This window comes from Myripristis murdjan, chromosome 4 (genome assembly GCF_902150065.1).
Source record: "Myripristis murdjan chromosome 4, fMyrMur1.1, whole genome shotgun sequence".
NCBI lineage: Eukaryota > Metazoa > Chordata > Actinopteri > Holocentriformes > Holocentridae > Myripristis > Myripristis murdjan.
In genome coordinates, this window is record NC_043983.1 from 10,629,114 (window position 1) to 10,652,466 (window position 23,353).

The window sequence follows — 23,353 nt, forward strand, 5'->3', positions numbered from 1 at the left end:
AAGTGATGGCTGACACATGCTGTTCCTCTGGAGCCCGAGTGGGCATTCCTGATTCTCCATGGTCTCCAAGTGAAGCAAAATCTCAAAGCCACCTGAGACTGGAACATCTAAGACAGCTGAACATCAAAACAGGAAGCGTAGCAAACACACTGAGCCGAGCTGAGGAAGCACCTCACTGCAACATCTGCTGCTTCCTCCATGCTCCTCTCATCTACCTAAACTCTGCTGATGCGCTTGTCAGTCAGAAGCATGGTGGGTTGCATGCAGTTTGGCGAAGTGGCTGGCGACCTCTGACCTGACCTGATGGCCTGAAAAATAAGATTACATCACTCTACATCTAGAGGTTTTCAGGAGTCAGTGGTGTAACCTGAGTCCAGCCCCAAATCTATAAAGTGACCATATACTTACGGAGCCATGGCTGGGTATATACAATATAGGGTCTTCAATAATTTAGCTCAAACTTTTCATTTTGTTTACATCTACCACGTCATATTACCGTTAGATGAAAAGCCTAAGTGAACATGTGATTAACAGACACAGTCTTTATGTGGTAATCATTAAAATATTACAAATAAACACATGGGGGAAGTCGTAACTCGTCATGTCATGAGGTTCACAGTGGTAATCAGCCTTGCAATGTGATATCCTCAGCTCATTTATTTATGCTGAATGGATTAATGAAATAAGCAAAACAAAGCAGAGACCTTCATCCACTCTGCCAGGTCTTCGAAGTCATCCAGTTTAAGGAATGAGTTTTTCAGTCTGGCGATGGGGCCGTCTGCGTCGAGCAGGCGACACACCTGGAATTTGTCGCAGTAGCCCTGGTTCCCTGAGCACGGCGCCCCGGGCACCAGCGGCACCCGCTTCTTCTGGAACTGAAGGGACAGCACAGAGGACGTGGTACTGGCACATGTCTCAGGCTTATCTGTCGTGGACAGAGAGAGGGTTTTATTTGTGAACAGGCCATGTGTCGCATACATGCTACGGTCAAGAGGTTAAAGTGCTGTGGTAAAGATAATACAAAGCTATCAAAGTCAAATGTTTTTTCTTTGTGTCTCTTGTTTGCCATTGTGTCATTGAATTGAATTTTTTGATGTTAAACTTAATATTGATAATGAAGTCAAAATAAAACAATAGTAATATACTTTAGCTGAGAGTGAAATCTAATATTAAGTCGTTTATTGACTATGTTTCATGTCATTTAGTCATTTCTTCTTGGTTATATTCTAAAGATCACCTCATACTATAATTGAAATGACAAAATCTGATAAACAAAGCAAATCATGTCAGATGGACTCTCATGCAGTGTGTTTTGAGGCTGTCTGATGGAAAGTAACAATGTGCAGGAGTAACCTCAGTGTAAATTGACACAGGCTGATGTGCTACGACCCGTCTGTGAACACATTCCTGTGTAGCAGAGGATGCATAAGGCTGCGGTTACCGGGCTGCTGGCAGCACATGTGGCATTTCTCCTTCATGGAGACTCCTGGACAGTCGCACTGCTGCAAGCCATGCTTCACACACACAGACTCCGCACAAGCCTATGAGGAAAGAGAGAGAGTTTGAGAGAAAATGTGCAGATCATCATGATCAGGACATGTTGTGGGATACAAACGGATGAAAAAACGGAAAAAAGTAGAAAAACACGCAGCGGGCAGGCACCTTGGTTACTTATCCATCATCAGTGGAATGTTCGTGTTAGATTTTGTAAATCAGCCCATTCCCACAAACCCCCTACAAACGCCTTTTCCAGTTACTCCACAATGTTGCTGGGAGGTCATCAGAGGTTAGGTCCTATCTACACTCTTGTATTTCAGCATTCACTCCCTGCCTGAGCACCTCTGGAGAGCAATACGTTTGGAATGTGAAGTGAAAATGTTGAGAGGGGAGGAATGTTTTCCTCCCCTCTCACAGATAAATTCATCGTCAACACGATTAAATAATGGTGGGAAATTGGTCAAGATGCAACTTTTGAGAGGGGAGGTGAATCCATTTAAACCAGATGAAGTTGGCTTGTGGTCAGATGGATTTGAGTGGACCCATGTTTAGCAATTCAATGTTGCAATGGGTATATTTTCATAAAAGTGGCTTGCAATTGTACCTCCTTGATAGTACAGCAACTGAGAATTTAAAAAGAGCCTGTGATTGATTGGGACATGCAAAAGCATAAATATATGAGCAGCTATACAGTGTATCAGGTTTGCCTCAAACTGCCTTATTGATTTTTGCATGTCACACATTCACACTCTTTTCTGGGGGGGTGTCTCAAACCACTCCCTCGTTAAGTCATCAGTGAACCACCCAGAGAATCAAACCTTTCCTAGCGTGTCCTAATCCCAAAATCAATCTAGTGAACAGGAAGCTGAGCTCCTTGGAAAATTCCCAGAATGCATCACAAAATCTAGAGAACATCTTTGACCTTTCGGTTCACAACATTAGCCGGTTGTCGATTGTGGATATCATGGAGTAAGACAGACCAATCTTCCTCTACAAATTATTACAAATTATTAACTGCATTACCAATCAATCTTTTTTATGCTCATTTTGCCATAATGAATAAAAAATGCTTGTTGGAAGTGGCAAATGGCGAATAAAATGTCCAAAACATAGTGTCAGGCTTTCTTACCCAGTACATAACTCCAGGGATGTTACTGGGTGTCATCTGTGACTGATAGCTTGGTCATACTGAGTCACAATCTATTGAACTAGAATCTGGTTTGAGACACAACCTACTGAGGTTTTCTCAGATTACTGAAATGATCTCTTTTTGTAATGTCTTTGTAATGCTTTTGTAGCCTTAAAAACAGTCTCAAGTAGATCTTTTCATGACTTTGCAAAATTCCTGCCCACACAATTGTCGTCTTGGGTAACAGAGTTGAAACATGGTGAGTCACACTTTGGTTTGGTGGATTTGGCAGCCTCACCCCGTTGAGGCAGACCCGGGTGCCCTGACTGCAGACGGTGAGGTTGTCTTTGGGGCTCGGGTCTGGGCAGAACGGCGAGAGGCCTGAACACAAACTCGTCTTCTGGCAGTCGGTCTCCTCATCGCAGGTCTCCCCCGCCGGCTTAAACATACAGTTCTGGCCACAGCACAGCCCCTGACTGGGACTGAGAGAGGGATAGGTGAAGACAGACACATAAACACACACATATAACCACATGCAGGAAGAGTCAGACAGAGAGATACACATGCACAGACTTAGGATGTAAGCAAACAAAATAGTTCTGATCAAAGGCGGTTTTGTAATATTGTGGCGTGCTGTTGTGATTGAACCACACCCACAAAACTTCACAATCAAACTGAAAACAGTGTCATTACAAACACACAAGACACTCCTGACTTTCAACCAGGAAATTTCCAACTCAGAGGCTTTCACTGACATGCATACCTTGATGATCCCTGTATGTTTATGTTTGGAGTACCTGCAGACTTTCCCAGGCTTGAGGTGACACTGGACTCCCACAGGCTCTTTAGCGCTGTAGCAGCACAGGTCTGTGTCGTTGTGACCAATATCACACTCCTCGTTTTCCTCCACGATCTGGTTCCCACAGATGGGCTGGTCACTGACTGGCAAAAAGACACACTCTCATCCACAAATGCACATATACACATATACAATGTTTGCACAGATATATGCATGCAAGTTCTCACACGTGTCAATATGCACTCATATGCACACATGCATTCTCTCATGTGTATTCTCATGCACACACATATCAAAAGTTAGACAAAATATTTACAGTGACCAACAGCCACTGTAAATATTTTGGCACCGGCTGCACATGGCCCAGCAGGTTCAGCAACATGCAGATGGACCTGTGCAGATCCCCTCTCCCTTACCCACAAAGCACTCATCCTTCTTCAGCCTGAGGATCTTGCTGATGTGTTTAATGCTGCAGGGGGAGAACTTATCGTTGTTCTCACGCACCTCGTCCGTGGCGTGAGGGAACATCAGGTACCTGCCTTTACCTCCAGCGGAACCAAGGTTCCCGCAGTTAGAGCCCTCATCGTGCTGGAACAACAGATGAAATGCCACAAATTAATGCTTTTCTTCCTAGAAAAGAGTGCTGTGAGTGAAAACCTGACCGTACAAAATAAAACAGTTTTTGGACCTTTGCTTTTAAATCACTGACTTGTGTTCATGTGGAATGAGCGTGGGAAAACGAATCATCTAACCGACACTGAAATAAAAGTTTATTTCCCCTCTAATCACAGGCAGGGGGATTTAAGCCTCTTTATAGAGTTACAGTAATTCAGTGACTTGCCTAACTTGGTTGTAACTCATTCCTGACTGTGAAAATGCTGTGTCACTGATGTCTACAGACTGCAGAGGATGTTGCCTTCCCATTCATTTCCTTAAAAGCTCTCTTTGTAACAAGCCCATCTATTTTTCAAGGCTTTAGTGAGAGGCCTTTGATCATAAACAAATGCCTACTAAGCAGGCAAAAGGAATGCTTTGCCCTGACTGTGAAGGCCATCTTCTGGCAGCACCTTAAATGAATAGTCTAGAGCTGATAATCAACTATCAGGCGATAAAAAGCAGATGTGCCTCCATGTGGTGGCATGTGCGTTCATGATTTGTTTACAGAACATGCGAATCATCAGAAGAGGCCAGTTGTTCCAAAATAGCAGAAGCAGTAAAAGTGAGCTGGAAGTAGTTGTTTATGAACAGGGCAAATGCCTACCATCATGGTTTTACCCACTGCCGCGGCTTTAAGCCTGCCAGCGACCTTTGGGAATACAGGTCTATGTAACCCTAGCCCTGACTTTAGCCTAACCCGAAGCTCAATTTTTACCCGAATCCTAAGAATAACCCTGACCAGACACTGAATACCTATAGACAAACTTTCACACTGTTGATTATCACCTGAGATTAAGTACACCTTTGAGTTATACATTATAGTCAATATTGGGATTGGACTGCATAAACAGCATGAGGTAGCATGATATATGATGAGCTGATATATTTCCTTTTTTAAAAATCTAGTCTTCTGGCAGTCAAGAGATTTAATCAGAAGCTGATGCCCCTGGAGCAGCGGGAGGAATGTTGTGTTCCAGCCACAGATGTGAGACACCAAGGACGGGGCAGATAACTCCTCCAGCCTCGGTGAGGGAGGAGTTTGTGAAATTTCCTGGGATTGGTATTCTCTCGCATGTCTGCTCTGAAACAAATACCAGAGCTTCTAGTGTATTAGGATTTCAAGGCATGGACTTCAAATTAGTACGGACACTTCCAGGGGGGAACACATGTTTTGTTTGATCACTGCAGTCCAGCAGAGATTTAAATAATGCTGCTACTGCTAGACCTGGCTTAAGTGTGGGGAAACCTGTATATTGACTGAACTGTCTCACAGGTCATGAATTCATTTGTATAGTCACTTTATTAGCAGGGTCTTCCAGGCTCTCTGGCTGCGGCAGAGGCATTTCAACCATCATCTACGACCTACTGAGGAATTATTGGGTTTTGAATTTTGGTTTACTGTCCGCCAGGTCCAAACAGCATCTTTCTGACTGCTGTTGTATTTAGTTGCTTCATGCTCCCCTGTGCTGCTAATTCAGAAAACGGTATTTGTATCTCTCCATTCTCTCCCACAGTGCAGCAAACAGCTCCAAAAATATCAATTTTAGCACATAAAACAACACCAACAAATTATGATATTCCTGCAGACACCTGCTGGATCTACTTTCCATTACAATTTTGCTGCACTTTGGAAGTGAATGGAGAAATACAAATACAGTTTTCAGTTTTAGGTTTTAAAATGTGACGCATTTTAAAGAATTACATTTTTTTTTTTTTTTTTTGTAAATATAAAATCACTCAGTGCTTTAGGGAAGGTCTTCAGTTATTCAATTCTATATTCAACTATACACTTAGAACTCTGTATTAATACCTATGCCTAAATAATACTAAGAAAAAAGGACAAATAGAGCTAAAAAATGAGAAAGACAAGAAGAGCAGAAATTCCATGAAGTCCATTTCTTGCTAACAGGCGCATAGTTTTCAAAGCCACCGTATTGCCACATGGGTGGTAGGGAAGTAGGCCAGAGCCTGGAGCAGCTCTTTCCCAGTGTTCACCCTCCGTCACAGTTTACCCCTCTCCTTCTCTCTCTGTCACAGGTGAAGTCAGTGTCCTGATCCCTCCATTCACTTGTCCTACCCTGTGAGACATGATACCGAGCCCAGGAAACAGAACTTAGTTTAAATTATAAAGAGGCCATCATAGCAGAACTAATCTGCCCAGGAACGCCTCGGAAGAAACCTTGGTCCATGGAAGTGTGAACAACAGAGGGCAGGGGGAAAGTGGGGGAGGGGGCTGGCATTTGAGGCAGTGGGAGAAAGGTTGCAGGTTCTCCCAGCCGCTCGATGTGGAGGGATGTTTGTGTGCTGGGGGAATGTCAGGGCAGGCAGTTGTGTGTGTAGACATGCTGTGTTATCGTGGCAGTGGATGAGGTGTTTAAGAGAATGTCTGTGGATGCAAAGAATAAAAATAGGCAGAGAGAGACAGAGAGAGAGGGAGAGAGAAAGGTCTCTTCCCTTCACTTCAAAAACTGAGTGAAGCTAAGCCAAGAGTCCCTATAAAACACACCAGTCACTAAAGGCCAAGGTCGACAGTGCCCACGGAAATTAATCATTCACAGACAATTTGCACCGGTGCAATGCAAACAGCCTTGTGTGATGGGAATATGTGGGGTAAACCAATAGAAACTGTTCACCCAGTGTAAAGTCAGTAAGCATCCCACACTACTGGACATGGCCTTATCATAAGCAAAATTGTTCACGTGTGTGTCTGTACTGTATGTGTGTAGCAGTGTGTGTCCAGCACAGTGGGTGGTAATGTTTAAATTCCTGGTGACTCATCTGCCTCTACGCAAAGGGTCCAACGCTAGTTGCAACAGCAACAAAGCATACAATTGGTTATTTGAAATACATACTAAATTTGTTTTTCATTCTTTTGTTTTTAATCTGCTGTTATAGACTATGGCTTGAGTTCCTAAAACTTCACACTGTGAGCCAAACCTTTCAAATTTTCTGCATAATGAGGCTTATGAAATAAACTAGTCTATCATGATCATAACTCCTGTTTTACAGTACTATTGGAATACAGATAGAGACCCAAATGATGTAAAGTGTTTCAGCACCATAGTGGATTTTAAACTACTAGTATGGAGGCTATAGTATAGTATACTGGGTGTGAAAAATATCAGGAACACGTTTTTCAAAAATTAGACTGGCAAAGTACTTCTAATTATAAGCTTTGATTCTTTGTTCTTATTTCTAACCTTAAGACTTCTGAAGTCACAAGGGGATGACACAAGCAGAAGGAGGATTATTAACCCTTGAGAAAATTGAAAAATGGATTATACAAAATAGTGCTCAGATTAGTTGTTGGCCATCAGGATTATTACTGACCGGAGATCCCAGGCTGTGCCCCAGTTCGTGGGCCAGAGTGAGTTGGACATGACGAGGCGGCAGAAAGTATCCGTAGTTCTGAATTGTGATCAGACCCGTATTCAGGCTGGAGTTACGGCCGTCACGTAGGGTAGTGTACTTCGAACAAATTCCTCCCCAGTTACCTGAAGAGCACAGAGAAGAGAGGATGAACATGCAGAAGCTGGCAGGATCAACACTGCCATTGGAAATGGGCACTGAGCCCATTCAAATAAGTACACACATCAATATCAAAGGGTTTATAGATTTATCTAAGTAGTCTCACATTTATTACAGGTACTGTGGCCATCAGAAGGGCCCCAAGAGCGCTGACAACAGTCCGACCAACTGACCAACATACTGGAGTATGTTGATTTGTAGAGGTTGTACTGGCCTCAAAGCTAGTGTGAAGATACTGGTATCATATGAAACTAGATGACCTAAGGAATCCATTATTATTAATTATTACATTGTTAAATATGTCATGCTAGGTTGATGGCAAGCAGGCTAAATATTGCCAAGGGAAACACTAGCATGGTCATATTCAAAGGGATCACTTGACCTTTGACCTCAGGATATCTAAATAAAAACAGGTTCTATGGACCCACCTGTGGGTCTCCCCTGTGCAGACATGCCACGTTATGCTAATCCAATGTAGTGTGGGGCAAAAACCAAACAGTGCAAATGTGTTATTTTGCCCTGTTCTAAAATGGTGTATTTCTGCATACTAAAGCTAAACAGTCTTGGAGTTGAGGCTGTTGGACTGTTTGGATTCAATGAGCCCAATTAAATTCATGTGTGATGATGTTCACCCCCACAGTGGCCATGTCATTGTAGTAAGATCATTTTTTTTTATAACTTGATGTCACTGCATTAAATGACCTGTTGTGACCTCTAGGATAATCATAGCCTCATGAGACTTTACAAACACAAACTAGAGACCGACGGCATTCAGCAGATGTGTGACTTTCCTAGCTATACTGACAATAAGGGTGAGTTTCAGAGCGATCTCCGAAACAGAATGATCGAATTTTTTAACAATGTTTAATAATTCTGCAAATTTTGCACCAGATCTGTGGCAGTTCAACCCAAAAATTGCTGCAACAACTTAACAATATAATTGAGCATAGAAATGGCCATCTTGTCTCCATCATAATTTTCTACCCTGTATATGCTTTAAATAAATAAACAAATAAATAGACACTCAACTATAACATAATGTTATTACAGATTTACGATTATAATAACTTGACACACATTGCTGACCTGTATCTCGAATTAGTCTTCAAGTTCCCAACTTTCACATGATGGAAACCACTTCTATTTGGCATACCGCTGACCTTTCATCTCCCCCTGAAGATTCACTGCCCCCCCTAAAATGCAATTTTATTTTGAACCAAAAGCAATGTGGTTGACTTGTTTACAGTAAATGCATTGTGTGCTGGTTCAGTATGCCCCTAACTGTATCACTTTCAATATTATAGAACAAATGAACACAAGACAACTCTTGTGACTTTGCCACCTTTTAAGATTAAAAACCATCAAAGGGTAAAAACATGCCAGGCTGAAACTGGTATGATGTAAGCAACACAGCAACAACTTATAAACAAGCACTGACAATAGTCAATAGTATTTGCGGCGCCAAGGCAGTGGGGGGCACCCAGATCAGCTTCTGCTTATGGCCCCATAAAGCCTCTTAAAAGTACCATAAATTTGAAATATTTATGATACCACAATAAAAAAGCAAGGATTATATAACCTGACATGTTCATTTACTTGTAGCCTGGGTAAATGTATGACAGCTGGATCATGTTTTTGGACCATTTTTGGACCATTGTACCATTTAGCTCATAGTTGGAACTACAATGCAGACAAACGGGAAAAACCTTTGACTTTAAATGAAACGAATGAGAACTCATATATCATGATTGTGTACCACACACTCACTGTAGTAACTGTGGATAATGCAGAGTCAACAGTTCCAGGTGAGGGGACCCACAGACCTAAAATGTAAATATACCCGCTTCATGTTAAATTCTGGTTGCATAACTGGCCTCTGTGGCCTCTTGACGCGGAGCTCCAGACAGACAGTCCTACAGACTGGCTGAGCATATCAAAGTCTGCAGAGACCTCTTGGCCCCCAAAGGTCTCTCGTGCTTTTGGGTTTATATAATGCCCCTAGAAACCTTCCCCACAATCACAAACAGCTGGTCACATTCACATGCATTGGCTGCAAAACTGTGACATCATCTTTCAGCTAGCCAGCCAGAAGGCTAGCTTTCGAAAAACAAGCCTTATTGGTCGAGCTGGACACTTATGATATGGTTCTTTAGGAAGTTTTACATGGACACACGTTGTCATTTTTTCATGGATTACATAGCTGCTCATGGATTAGTGTAGGTTACGGTCTAAGACTTGACATAGAGCAATTCTTAGACACCGCCTGTGAAAATCTCAGGTCCAGAAAATGACAAATTGTTTTGTTAAGCAGTTAATTGTTTGTAAATCTACTTATCACATGGCAGACACTGGCCAAAAAGAAATGAAAACTAAATTCAAAAAGAGGATGACACATCTCTAATTCAAGCTTTAATGATTTCTTAACACTGTCCAACATCGTCTCATCTTCATCTGTCTTCATCAGTGGTCATCCCCACACACCGACCTCCTTCTCCAATGCATTTTTCTCATCAGTCATTGCTGACACCAAGTGCATTGATCAGCTACCATGAGAGCAATGACCAGGTGTCCGTCTTCTCTCTTCAAGGGTTCCCTCCATGTGTGCCCTCGCCTGGTTCAGGTTGTGGGTCTCAGCAGTTCCCATGCTGTCACGCAAGATTTATGTAACTACTCTTACACAATGAAGTCAGCACAACCAATCAGCTATCTTGGTCATTTTGGGGGTGCCGTGTGAGGTTGTGTCTGAGGCCTATTTCAGAGAAACGTGGATTCAATGAATGCCATACAGCGTAGCGGACACCAGTAGCAGGCCTCTGGATCTCCCACCAGCATGTTTTTGTTACACAGTGGGCGTAAGTGTGACGTTCAGCGGCGGTGAGGGACACTTAGAGGTTGAAAACCAAAAACAAACTGCCCCTATCTCCTTTGTGGTACAAACAGTGAGTATACTGAAGGGGGGAAGCAGAAAAGAGTTGTAGAAGTGGAGGAAGCTGTTAATGTTGATACAGTAATCAGAGACTACTTCATAACTCTGGTATTTTGAGTCACATGAGGGTTTGGCCAGCAACAAGGAAGTGCTCTGAGATTTTCAGGGTTTTGAAGGGTTGATGGAGTAAATGAGAGGGATCATCATCAAAAGCACCCCTCAATGCTTGGGTGAGCAAAGCCAAGCCAGAAGAAAAAGAGGGAGGATTTCATGTCCAGAAACTGCCAAACAGGTTTCTCCTAGCCAAGTTAATCAAGGATTCTCAATGCATCACTACAACACTCCCCGCTTTTGACCTAAAGTGGTCCCCCCAATGGGCTATTCAAGGAGCTGGGTTTCCTAGAAAGAGCATTACTTTGGAGGCTATGCTCCAGCCAAGCTGTGGCTTTTGGCAAGGCCAGCTGAGGGGGGGCTGTGTTTTTGTCCCCTCCGCCTTCGTCTCTTTGCCACAGAGAGGGGCCCTAATGAAAGACTCCTATTATTAGCCCGCTGGATAAACACTGTCTGTAGATACAAACCCTCTTCCAGATCAGTTACACCTAATGCACACACTCGCCATCAGGGGAAAACATGTACACACACACTGTATGTGCACAGACAAAGAGACAAAGAGGAATTAGCACCCACTTTTATATCTACTCACATCGTCATAAACACACACACATGGACACAGTCACTATACTGAGGCACCTCTCACATTCATGGAGCACACACACATAATCAAACAAACACTTTCTCACATGGTTTCCCATGAACAAACAAACAGTAGTAAAGAGGCAGCTGCCCTTGGCTAAACACGCGGCGTGCTGCAGACAATAACACCTACTTCAACAACAGACTTTGCAAGTAAAAGTAGAAACATTGTTGCATTCATTGACCTTAATAACCTTGGTCACAACGTTTGTCAGCAATAACACTCAAAATAAAGGAAAGTCTTATCAAACACTTTGCTTCACTATTAAAATTGTATGCACCAACCAAAGATTAACTGAGTATGCCCCTAGAAAATAATTTTGTGGATAATTATCTGTTCAATGTCCTCCTTCTTCTTCTTCCTCTACTTTTTTTTAGCATATAGCTACCGCAGTCCCGAGCCAAAGTGTGTTGTGCCTCAGAAGCAGGATCCACAGTTAGGTAACATAATCTGCAGCAGCTTGGCCCCAGGGTGGCTTATATATACAGTTAATAGATATGACCCTTACACATGTACATGATATACTATATACACACAGACACAGCACATCTGTATGTATACAGATGGATTTATGGTGTCCTATTCCTATTTTTATCTTATCTTTTTCTATTTCTTGCTTTAATGTTAACTTGAATTGCAACTTGGGCGATCAATAAAGGCAAATCGGATCAAATCTAATCTAATCTAAAAAAAGAGAAAATACTTGAATTTAAAAATATTAGACATCAAGGTATAAGCTTAGAAGTACACAGTAAAAAAAACACTACTTTGAAAATTTTACCACAGTGCAGTATCTAGCGCTGTTTGTCAGATGAATAGACATGGTCTTCTGGCCTCCTTTACAAAATGGATTCAGATTTATTCACTATAATATAAGAATGAGTGGAGCTTTTCACTGCCTCCTCAACAAGACATAAGGACATCTGATTTAATGCATTTTTTAGAAAGGGACAGTGAGATATTTTCAGGTCCTCTTTGGTCTTTGGATCTGGTCATGTACCTGCTGCTCTTGTTGATCAAATCAGGCCAGAGCTTGTTGATGCTCCTCCAGCTCTCCTCACTATCACTATGGACACTTGGCTTTTCCACATGCTGTTTGTCAACTGTGAGTGTGTGTGTGTGTGAGTGTGTGTAAGTATCTTTGCCTTAGTGTGTGTCTGTGTTCATGCGTGCACATGTTTGTACTCCTAAGAATGTGTTATGGAGGATGACAATATGTTTTTATTTATGGGTTTATAGTTTTCTCAAAAAAAAAAAAAATCCTTCTTAGTCCCTCCACTTCAAGTCTTAGATCCTGTTAGAAACGTATGACAATTTTAAAATGCCTCTGATGTCAATTCAATTGTGCATTCCCTTTGAATCTTTTTGTTTTCATGAATATCCAGCTGTGTCCTTTCCAGAGTGAACTCAACAACCTTTATGCTGTTCACATAAAGGTTTGGGTTTCTTGTTCGATCAGATATTTGTTGATTTTTTATATATTTATGGCTGCATTGGTACTCCATTCTCATAAATACTTGACACAAAAGACACAAAGCTACCACAGCGAGGTACGAGAATCTGGTAAAAGCCTTCAACAACCAAGAAACTGTCTGGAAAATTACTACCCGTGCCTCTGCAATCAGTTAGCTGCAAAGAGAAGGAGGAATTTTACTGGCTGAGTGGCACGGGAGGTTCGAGCCCCAACCCCCAACCCCTACTGACGAACAGAGATGTATGAACACAGACTTGGAGAGGTCAGTGGAGTAGACCTGACTGCCTGTTGGGGGTAGTGTGTGTGTGTGTGTGTGTGTGTGTGTGTGTGTGTGTGTGTGTGTGTGTGTGTGTGTGTGTGTGTGCGCACCATGTAGTAGGGGCATCAGGGTCTTTGAGTTTATAGTCCCATGGTAGAAAGGGCCCTGTTTACCCAATCCCACTAATAAAGTTGTGGAAAAGTGGTGGAAGTGTTGGGGTCGAGCGTATCTGTTTCTTTGGGTCAAACATTAGCAACATTTAACATTCTGCTCATTCTTTGGCCTTGTCACATGAACTGTTGCGGCTGCAAAGTCACAGCAATGTCAGGTGAAGGACCATCAGTGTGTTTGCTTGTATGTGCGTGTGTATTTGGACGTGTGTGTGTTTGTATATGTGTCTCACGTGAGATATTACCATGGTGACCATGTCATGGAATGCAGTCACTCAATCCTACTAAGACGTCTGTGTGTGTGTGTGTGTGTGTGTGTGTGTGCGTGCGTGCGTGCGTGTGTGTGTCAAAGGTTCACTACTCTCTGATCACATGTCATCATGGTAGTCTGCTCACACCCCCCATTTTAGCCAATCAGGAGCTGTGAATGAGACAAAGTCATGGAAATAAGCAAGAAGACCCTCCCATGAGAGAAACTACGACAATTCCCGCACACACACACGCGCGCGCACACACACACGGTCAACCCCCACTTCCTCCAAAACAACAATAACACCACAGAGAGAGCTTTGTCACCAGACCTGTGAGACCTCATTGACATTAAGAAGTGTCACATTGCTGCCATTGGCCATTGGCTGGTTCATATTAGCGTCTTGCCATTTTAGAGCATTAGCTTGTGTATTCGTGCAGCATTTAGGTGTAAGAAATTAAATGCAACGTTCATGCACATAGGTAGATTATCAAAAATCAAAACTAAATAATAAATCTATTTTAATATCTAATGATAGGTAATTAGCTCAATAACAAAGTTCCACAGAGTTCCACTGGCATTTTGTGATTTTCTGAACTATTTCTTAATGACTTCAGCTCAACCCTACAGGGCAAGGCAGCTTAACATGCATATCAGTAAGGAATGTTAATTGAGGAGTTCGCTTTTGGTCTCTTAAACCAAAAACAGAGCCTGTGCATCAGTCCTGAACCAAGAGCAATACAACCCCTGCACCTCTATTATTCACAATATCATTTAACCAAAACTGCGGAAAGCTTGCAGACTTCTGCACCAGTTTGTCCTGCCTCCGGATGTCCTTGGTCGACAGCACCATTTGCACCATTTTTGCACACCTATTGCATGTTCAGGTTTCATTATGCATCGCTTTATGCACATTCATTTCAACATTTGTTTGGCCTCTTTCTTTTTATCACACAATTCAGTACCACTAAATGAAGCAGATTCTGCACATTCCTCATCCCTGATTTACCTCCTCTCTAGGTATTGGAGGTCTAATATTCACTTTGGCTGGGAAATTGTGTGTGTGGCAGTATTGAAAGTGGCCTCAGGGCATTTTGTGTTATATCAAGGCCAGGGAGTCCTGGGAGCCACAGAGGGAGCTGCTTGGATAGATCAGCGACTGCTATCCACACAGAGATTCACACAGGGAGGAAGGACAGAGCAAGAAAAACATGCTGGAGGGATGCACACTCATTACCCTCTCACATTCCTTTCCAAAACACATAATTTTTCAGCATCGATAAGTCCAATCTAAACATCTACTCTGTGTTTTTGTTAGGTAAGATGTTTTCTTATATGATTTTTACATATTTTGCTACCTAAAAGGCTACAAAATAAGTGTTGACTTTGTATCGCAACCAGGTCTAAAGTGAGACGAGTGGCATTGCCTGATAGTTATCTGTACCTACACATCTACCTGGATATCCCATGTGTATCTGTGATGCGCACATGACTCAAGCTAATCAAATGGTTAAGAGAAGTTGTTGTTGATGATGTCTCACTTGGATGGCATGATGTGTTTGTTTCCAAGTTATCAGTATTGTTGGGATTGAGCAAAGGTGTCATTGTTTTCCATGTCCTGGAACAGCCTGCATACCACATACTCATCATGTTGTGAGTTTCAATCCATTTATTACCCCGCTGTTGTGTGTCACATCTTTTTTTCTCTTCTTTCCCCCTGCTTATAGGAGAAGGACTGTAAGCTTTATGGGGCATGGGAAAATACAAGTATGCATATGTGTGAATGTGTATGCAAGCATGTCTGTGGCTTTGTGCACAGGTCTGTGCATTTCTGACTTATGTGCATCCTCATGTGCAAGCCTATGACTCCATCTCACCTGCCTTGCCCTCCCATGCGAGCCCCAGCACTCCGCTGTAGTCTCTGTTAGTGAGCAGGTAGGACAGGCAGTAGTTCCCCCAGTTGCTCTCTGAGAACAGACTCAGCAGCTTCTCTGGGCCGATGAAGGGCCGCTGCAGAGGATCTGTGTTATCCTCTTTTTTGATCACCTGGAGAGAGAGAGAGAGGGAGACAGAGACAGTTGGACTAAGATCTGATTAATCAAATCTTAAATATGGACTATGCTGAAAAAATCTCTATCTTAATAAGTAATTTACAGTCTCATTTTCAGAGTTCAAATCTTGTTTTTCTTAAAATAAATGAAAAGGTCTGCCGATGGGCTGAGATAAGTTTCAGGAAAACCTGGGAACAAGTATAAATATGTTTAAATGAAGCAGAATAAGGCAGATCACTATTAGTGTCAAGAAAATTACACTTGACTCAAGAATATTTTGCAAACAGGTTGAAGGGGATTAGTTCATTCCAATGGCAATTATTTTTTCAACTGTTTAAAGAAAAACAAGATTTTAACACTGAAATATGAGACTGAAAGATTTGTCAAATGACTGACTCAAGAAGTTCACCTGCCATGCAAGTGTTCACAAGCTGTGAGAAAGTTTGCAAATTCCTTTTTTTTTTTTTTTTTTTTTTTAAATCAGTCAGAGCCTGTCTCAGTCTGATTCCCACTGGTATGACATGTCTGTTCTGAGAAATCCATTTCCACAGAAGACATGTAGGCACCGCTGCTGTATTATACCAATAATCTCCATTATAGGCCATTTTCCTGAAACTTCCATAGGGCCTTTTCAGTTCTATTCACTCCAATGAAAAGAGAGTTTAAAAAAAAAAAAAAAAAAAAAAGTCAAGGCAGTTTGTGTGCATTGAATGTATCAAGTTCAAGGTATTTGCATGGAGCTATCAGTGGCCTCCATCTGAAATAATTAACTCTAGCTGAGCTTTGGGGCAATCATTTTGTTGCTGCAGGGGAATCTTACACTGAGGGTTTTGACTTTGAAGTTGATCAGTTTGATTCCGTCAAAGTCCACCTTGTCATAGACGTCATTCACGGCTCGCATGTAAGAGGCAACCTGGAGAGAAAGACACACATTCATTTGAAACAGACAACAGCCAAACACACTGTCACACACTGATCCGGGTGGTTGGTGAGTGAGGTTTGCAACATACAGTAAAGTGCCAGGAAGCTTTGATATCACAACAATATCACTTGGAGATTTTTTTCCTGTTAACTTCTTATATTGATATTATCTACACAATACTATAATAAATCCTACCCATCTAGTGCCCCATGCAAAAGTATTTATATACATTGAATTATTTGCAAAACTGAGTTCTGATCATGCTTGTACCAAGGCAGGTAATCTGTAAAGCAACGTTATGTGCAGGGTTTAGTGTGTAGCGTGGGTGGCGCGGGCAGTCACTTTGAGATGGGCACGTGCAAACCAGTCACATGTGAAGGTCTGAGTCTATAGGATCATTTCTTTAGTCCAGCAGACAGCAGGAGCCGTGCATACAGTACAGCATGCCGGGACTTTCCACTACAGTAAACACTGACACCTCGGAGGCCAGATCCTCACTCGAGTCCACTAAAAGCAGGTCACCGGTGATTGACAGCAGCATTTTGTCCATTTATACTCAAAGATCGCATCACCACATCACTTAACATTGTTCAGCCAGTGCAACAAAGGGCTGGGGTGGGACCAGGGAAAACAAAAATATATCTGTTCGGGGTGGAAAGAATTTGAGCCTGGTGAGAAGAGGTGCCTGGTGGATGAGGGAAGAGAAAGAGAGTAAGCAGAAGGCAAGGATAAATAAGAGTGCTGCCATAAAAAAAAAAAAAACATGTGAGCACTGACCTAGCATTGACCACAAAGGAAAATCTTAATAAATCCATCACAGATGTAAGAAACATCTAATAAGTAAATAAAACCTTCATAACAGGACAGATAGGAGTGGTTGCTTTTGAGACAAAGTGAACCTGCTCCAGATGATGTGACTAAAGCCCCAATGAATGCAAGGTAATTAAATAAAATTAAACATCTGTGTTCTTAGGAAGTCCCAGTGAAATGTGGAATGCAATAACAGATTCTGTTTATTGGTTCTAATTTGGACACATTCTCTGTAATAAGTTGCAAAAGTAAACATTTGTGTTATGACACTGCATTCCTGTATCAGTGTGTGGCTAAACTTAATATTATGCTTGCACATCAAATGTGACCTCTGACCCTGATGACAAAAACACTGTTCAGTTTGGGTAACAAGACTCCTAAATCACTAACTTGCTGCTTATTGCACAGAGGCAACACAGGCGTGCGAACAGGCGGTCAGCTCTTAACCCCGAGTGTCGGTCAGACTGCAGTTCACCTAAGGCTCACATTGAAAACATAACCAGCAGAAACCAGTGCTCTTAAAGGACAAGGCCAGTGGTTTTGCATGGTTAGCCTAATATCTGCTAGATCTATATAGGCTACTTCACCCCTCTGCTAATCTTTTCCTAAAGTAAGCAGTCACATTTTAAAATCCAATATCATTTCGCCTACCTTTTTTTTTCCCCAGCCACTGGTTTCCATTCATTGCACTACAATATAAAAGTGAACTTTTTGAGACTTCAGATATTCTCCAACCAATGTTAAATCACTGTAATAAAGTCGTCCACATTAGTTTTCCTAAAAGCAGCAGCACTGTTGTGTTCAGATGACTTGAAATTGGGCATAGAGAAACCGTCCTTCCATCAGAAATTAGTCCCCAAGGAAAGGTTCTTTACACAGATACTGACCAGTGCCGTGGTTTAAGACTTTGTTTGCCACAGAAGAACAACATCATGAAGTGGGTGTTTCAACCAAGAAATTCTAATTTGAAAGGGATTGCAAGGGATTTTGATTAAAACTTGTGGTGGTTTTGATCAAAGTTGAGCCTGTTGAATCTGTTTAATGGCCCCATTTCTTTTAAATAATAGCCTGAAAATGTCACTTTTCATACTTTGGCCCCTCCTCAGTGGGAGCTCAGAGGCAGTGCTACTAATTTTGCTGCTGGAATAAGGTCAAAGACCAAAGGCAGGGGACAGAAGGTTACACAAGTTTGACACGCTTAATTTAATAAGCCTCTGCAGAGTTCACAGAGTCCATTAAATCCCAAAAGAAAGTGACTAAATCTCCTAATGAAACTGTAGCATTTAGGCCATTAATTGTGGTTGAACAAATTGGCTACATGGTGTATCATATTTTATGGAAGGCCTCTGTCATCTACGTTACTACAGCGCTTGTAATAGACCTTGGCATGGCAGCGATGGTGGTGTTGCTACATATTCATAGTTGGAGCTGGAGCAGGGCTGTTGGGTCCAGTTGAGGGCGGGGGGGCACAGGAGAGGAGGCAAACAACACTGGAGCCGGCTGCTGGTTTGATCATGTGGAGTGGCAGCGGCCCTCACACCTGGCACAGAGTCATGGCAGAGCGTTCAGTGCCCGCACACCACCATGTGATCCAACTACGAGAAGATCTTGTTCCTAATCCTGCCATGTGCGATGCCATGACAGCTGTGTGCATTTTTTGAAGGCCTTGGCATTTGGCCCCCGAGGCTGTGCTCAGGCCAGTAGCAGCAACAGCTTGGCCCTTTTATTAGCATTGATACGTATGTCATTGGTAATCAGTGCACTACCTTGAATTAAATTGTTTTCCTTTGGAGAGTCATTCAAAGTTTGATTTCAAATGGGAACCTAACAAGCGAGGGGAAAATAAATGTAAATGTAAAGGAGTAGTGGTAATAAACAGGAAAATAACCAACCAGTTTATCAAGGTGAATAATTACCCTTAATATCCAATGAACTTTGCTTCAGATTTTGGCGGCAGCGGGCACCCAGACAGAATCCAGGCACTGCAGGCCAGGTTTGTAAAGATAACATGCGAGGCTTTGCCAAAGCTAAGGGAATCCTGCCTTGTTTTGATGCTCCAGTATTGCATAATGGTGCTGGATGTACCATTATTCTAGCATGGCTTTCTGGGACACACTGTGCACTCTTGTCATGGGACATGGGGTCAGTCGGGTACTCTTGTCTTGGAGCATGGGACATGCGTCATATTAGTCTGAGGGTGGGTCTGAAAAAATAGCCAGAACTCATAAAGCTATGTAGTTACTCAACCATTGCAATGAACATCTTGTAGCCAAAACAAGTTTAATCATCACTGCTTTTCATTCTTTCCAGTCTTTTTTTTCCTGTACCATTTCTATAGTTAGGCATCAGTTCTTAGGCAAAGATAAAAGTATGTAATCTTGTTTGAGAAATATCATTTGACCCAAAATTTGTACCAGATCTGATTCAAGCAGAACCAATCACCTGAGCCACGACAGCCTCGACAGTCTTGAACTTCTTGAAGTAGAGGTGGTCAGCATGGAGGTGCAGCAGGCAGCTGGTTTTTGATTCATCGGGTGTCCTCCTGGACCGGCTCGCCAGCGCCTCCTGTGGATGAAGTCACAGGAATAACAAGAGCAAGAGGAAGGAGGAACAAGGGACAGCATCTGAATGAAATAATGAACCCTCTTTCAAGACTACATTTGACGTTTCACATTCAAGATGTGCAATGAAGTCGGGAGAAATGGGAAAAGAAATCCCACATAGATCATTACATGGATTTGAACCGTGATGTTGTGATTATATACACTGCACCTTAATACTAGAACCTAACCTCCGATTTATTCCATCCTTTGTCCTCATTTTCACATACCCCTCCTGATACATCTGATAAGGACTGACCCCAAAACCAAAACGTGACATCAGAGGAATTCGTCTAGCCGAGGGATAAATATCAACAATAACCGCTCAGGATGTCCCAAAGTAGGACATGTCTCCCATTAAGAAAGAGTGACAGGAACTAAGTGGTGGCTGAGACAAAATCTGGACACTCCAAAGGGAACAACATCTGTTTGAAGCATTTCATGACCTAATAAGTGACCAAATACTGGAAATGATCTTCAGCGGCAGGCATGTTAAAAATGGAGCAACACCGCTGCCCTGGTAGCTATTCTTGACAAGGGACCCGGGACCACCACCCAATCAGCCGTGATCTAACAATAGATGGCATACACAGCTATGCAGATCTGGCAGACACTGAAACCAGATGTTTATTGAATCATCTGACAGTGTACTACAGGTTATCTGGCCGATTTTGACCTACAATAGCTACTGTAAGTGCAGCTGAGGCCACGATCTGTAGGTCAAGCTCTGTCTTCATCTCTCTTGAGTCACCGGGTGGTTTTAATCCTTTTTATGACAGTTTCTGATAACAACAACCTAGTTTACTGTAACCTGCAATTTATTCTTCATGACTCTACAGACTGAAAGAAAGAGACATGACTGAGAGCACTCATAAATAGGACAGCTATAGCAGATTAATCAGACACTTTGCTGGGAAAGGGCTTGGGTTTTGGAGCTAATTGCCCCTAAACAGTGTTGCAGAGGAGGAAGGGAAGGATGTAATGGAAAGCAGGGCAGTATGCGTGTGTGTGTGTGTGTGTGTGTGTGTGTGTGTGTGTGTGTGTGTGTGTGTGTGCATGTATGTGCATCTCTATGTGTGTGGGTGTATGTGTTTTTGTGCGGATTCAGTGAAGTTATGTCTGGCCTGTCGTACCTCATTGGGTTTGAGGCTTTGGGAGAGGTAATGCAGATGACCTGCACCACAGTATCCATCAGCTTCAGTTCCCATGGACGGCAAGACTGCAAAGAAACAAACAATCAGAGACAGAAACAGTATTTATAGAATAGAATAGAATAGAATAGAATAGAATAGAATAGAATAGAAATGACATGTTAAAATGACAGACACAACGTAACACATAACATATGGGTAAGATACAACATGACAGAAATGTGTATTGATAGAAAAATCAATGCATCAGTACACAAAAAGACATCAACTTCAGTTACTGAAGTAAAAGACTCAGTCACTCAATAAAAGGATAAAATACGGGATAAAAGATGTCTTAAAATATGATATAGATAATGTGTAGATGTATTAATACATCAAGCTTTTCTATGCCCTTTTCTGTCTGTCATGTCTCTTTCTTTTATTTCAGTCATAAATTCACAAAGATACACACTGACCTTCACACACATCCACATCCACTGTAAATATCCTATTCTATATATTTACATATATGGCCAAACACACATTGACACACACATACTGATGAAAACTTTTTTGCCGATAATTATTTATCTGAATTTTAGTTTATAGTCTTTGGAATCTGTCCTAAATAAGCTGCTGTGTTTGCTAATAAGTTACTGAGCAGAGATGAAACGCAAATCCTCAGTTCAACTCACGACTGTTTGTTTTTTCTGGCAAATGCAAGATATTGTGTAAGGTACGTTTGCAAATAAACACAGTGCTACGCACACACACACACACACACACACACACACACACACACACACACACACACACCTAACCACCTGCCTGCACACATGAACACACACATTAATTATTGCATGAAACACTTCCTACAGCTACATCCATGCATCCAGCCACACTCATATCACTCACACACACACACACACACACACACACACACACACACGCACGCACGCACGCACACACACACACACACACACACACACACTCACACTCACACACACACTCTCTTGCAATCTCTTGCAGATCTAAATGTAAACCAGGGACAGAGGCTGGACATTGGCAAGTTACTCATTTGTTTGTGTTGGAACAAGGCTTGTTTTGTGTGTGTGTGTGTGTGTGTGTGTGTGTGTGTGCGCGCGCATGTGTGTGTGTGGGAGGTGTGTAGTATGTAGTATGTAGTGTTTAGTGAAACATTTGGCATCTGGGTCTCCTATCAGACGGAAATTGAAATCTGTGTACGTAACTCACACTGTAACTCATGAAAGGGATTTGATGAGGCGATTATGAGAGCTGCACTGAAACTTTACCATTCTTTTTGTGCTGGTTGCTGACAGAGATTTCAAGGTCTAACAGACATGGAAAATTCCCAGGTTTACACAAAAGCTGCATAGTGTGACCTTGGTGATAAAGAGGATCAGTCCTCTTTTGGGCTACAGGTTGTTTCCTGAGTGCAAAGTTCATTTTTTGGGGCGCCAAGCTAAAACTGTCAAGACCTGTTTAACTGGGCCAAATCAAATCAAATCCTCTACTTATCAGGAAGTGGCATTTCCTAGTATATCAAGTTGTGGAATTGAAGCTTATCTCCGGAAACCCAATTTTAAAGTGAAACGTGTGTGTCCGCAAAGTCATACAGCTTTCTCTGCCTCCTGCCTCTTGTTTTATAAGTCGCTAATAAATTTCACATTATCCACAGCAACTTACAAAAACAGCAGAAATCAGCTTCAGTGTGTCAATTGCCAACACTTCAAGCGAGCAAGGTCTATAAAACACAAGCACAGGAGCATTCATGTTCTCAGACACATCACTGATAGCGGCCAACATTTGGAAATCACCACAAGTGGGTCCTGAGTGGGAGCCACTGGGCACTGTGTGCAAAACTCAGTGGTAGCTACTGGTTTGATTTCAATAAAACAACATCTCCGTCTGAGGTTTGCAACACCACTGGGACGGCTGCCTCCTTCGGTTTGATGAAATAACGGCGTGATTGCAGCCATGGGAGGCATTGCATTTGCATAAATTGGCACGTCTCGTTGTGCTGGAAAACCCTCAGCCTTCCACAAAGAGGCCAGGAGCAAACCAGACCTCACGTTGCAACAGAGTGTATTAGGTTTGTAGGGAATGGAATGAAAAGTGAGCAAATGTGAGGTTGCATGACTTGGACACTTCCAATAAATTATCAGCAAACACATTACATAAGCAAATATGGCAAAGAAATAAATTTACGATGCACAATATTAATCTCTAGCATATGGCACTGCAAATATTTGCATTAGCACATATTCAGGACTAGGTGAACAATATATTTGCACTGGTTAGGTCACATCTGTTTGTTTGTTCTGTGATCAAAAATAACAGATTATTTATACCTATTTGAGTGCATGTTTAAAGCAG

At 42.1% G+C, this 23,353-nt stretch overlaps 1 protein-coding gene across 1 annotated transcript in view; it reads right to left on the reverse strand.

The window, feature by feature from the left end:
* Positions 1–23,353, reverse strand: part of LOC115357896 (disintegrin and metalloproteinase domain-containing protein 10) — a 34,675-nt gene that overhangs the window by 2,443 nt on the left and 8,879 nt on the right. Inside the window, exons 5-14 of the mRNA XM_030049656.1 lie at positions 20,960–21,045; positions 19,669–19,791; positions 16,315–16,407; positions 15,321–15,489; positions 7,413–7,576; positions 3,842–4,013; positions 3,424–3,568; positions 2,925–3,108; positions 1,442–1,541; positions 705–925 (exon numbers count right to left, since the gene is read on the reverse strand). Of these exons, the coding sequence (XP_029905516.1) occupies positions 705–925; positions 1,442–1,541; positions 2,925–3,108; positions 3,424–3,568; positions 3,842–4,013; positions 7,413–7,576; positions 15,321–15,489; positions 16,315–16,407; positions 19,669–19,791; positions 20,960–21,045 (1,457 nt within the window). The remainder of the gene's footprint in view (positions 1–704; positions 926–1,441; positions 1,542–2,924; positions 3,109–3,423; positions 3,569–3,841; positions 4,014–7,412; positions 7,577–15,320; positions 15,490–16,314; positions 16,408–19,668; positions 19,792–20,959; positions 21,046–23,353) is intronic.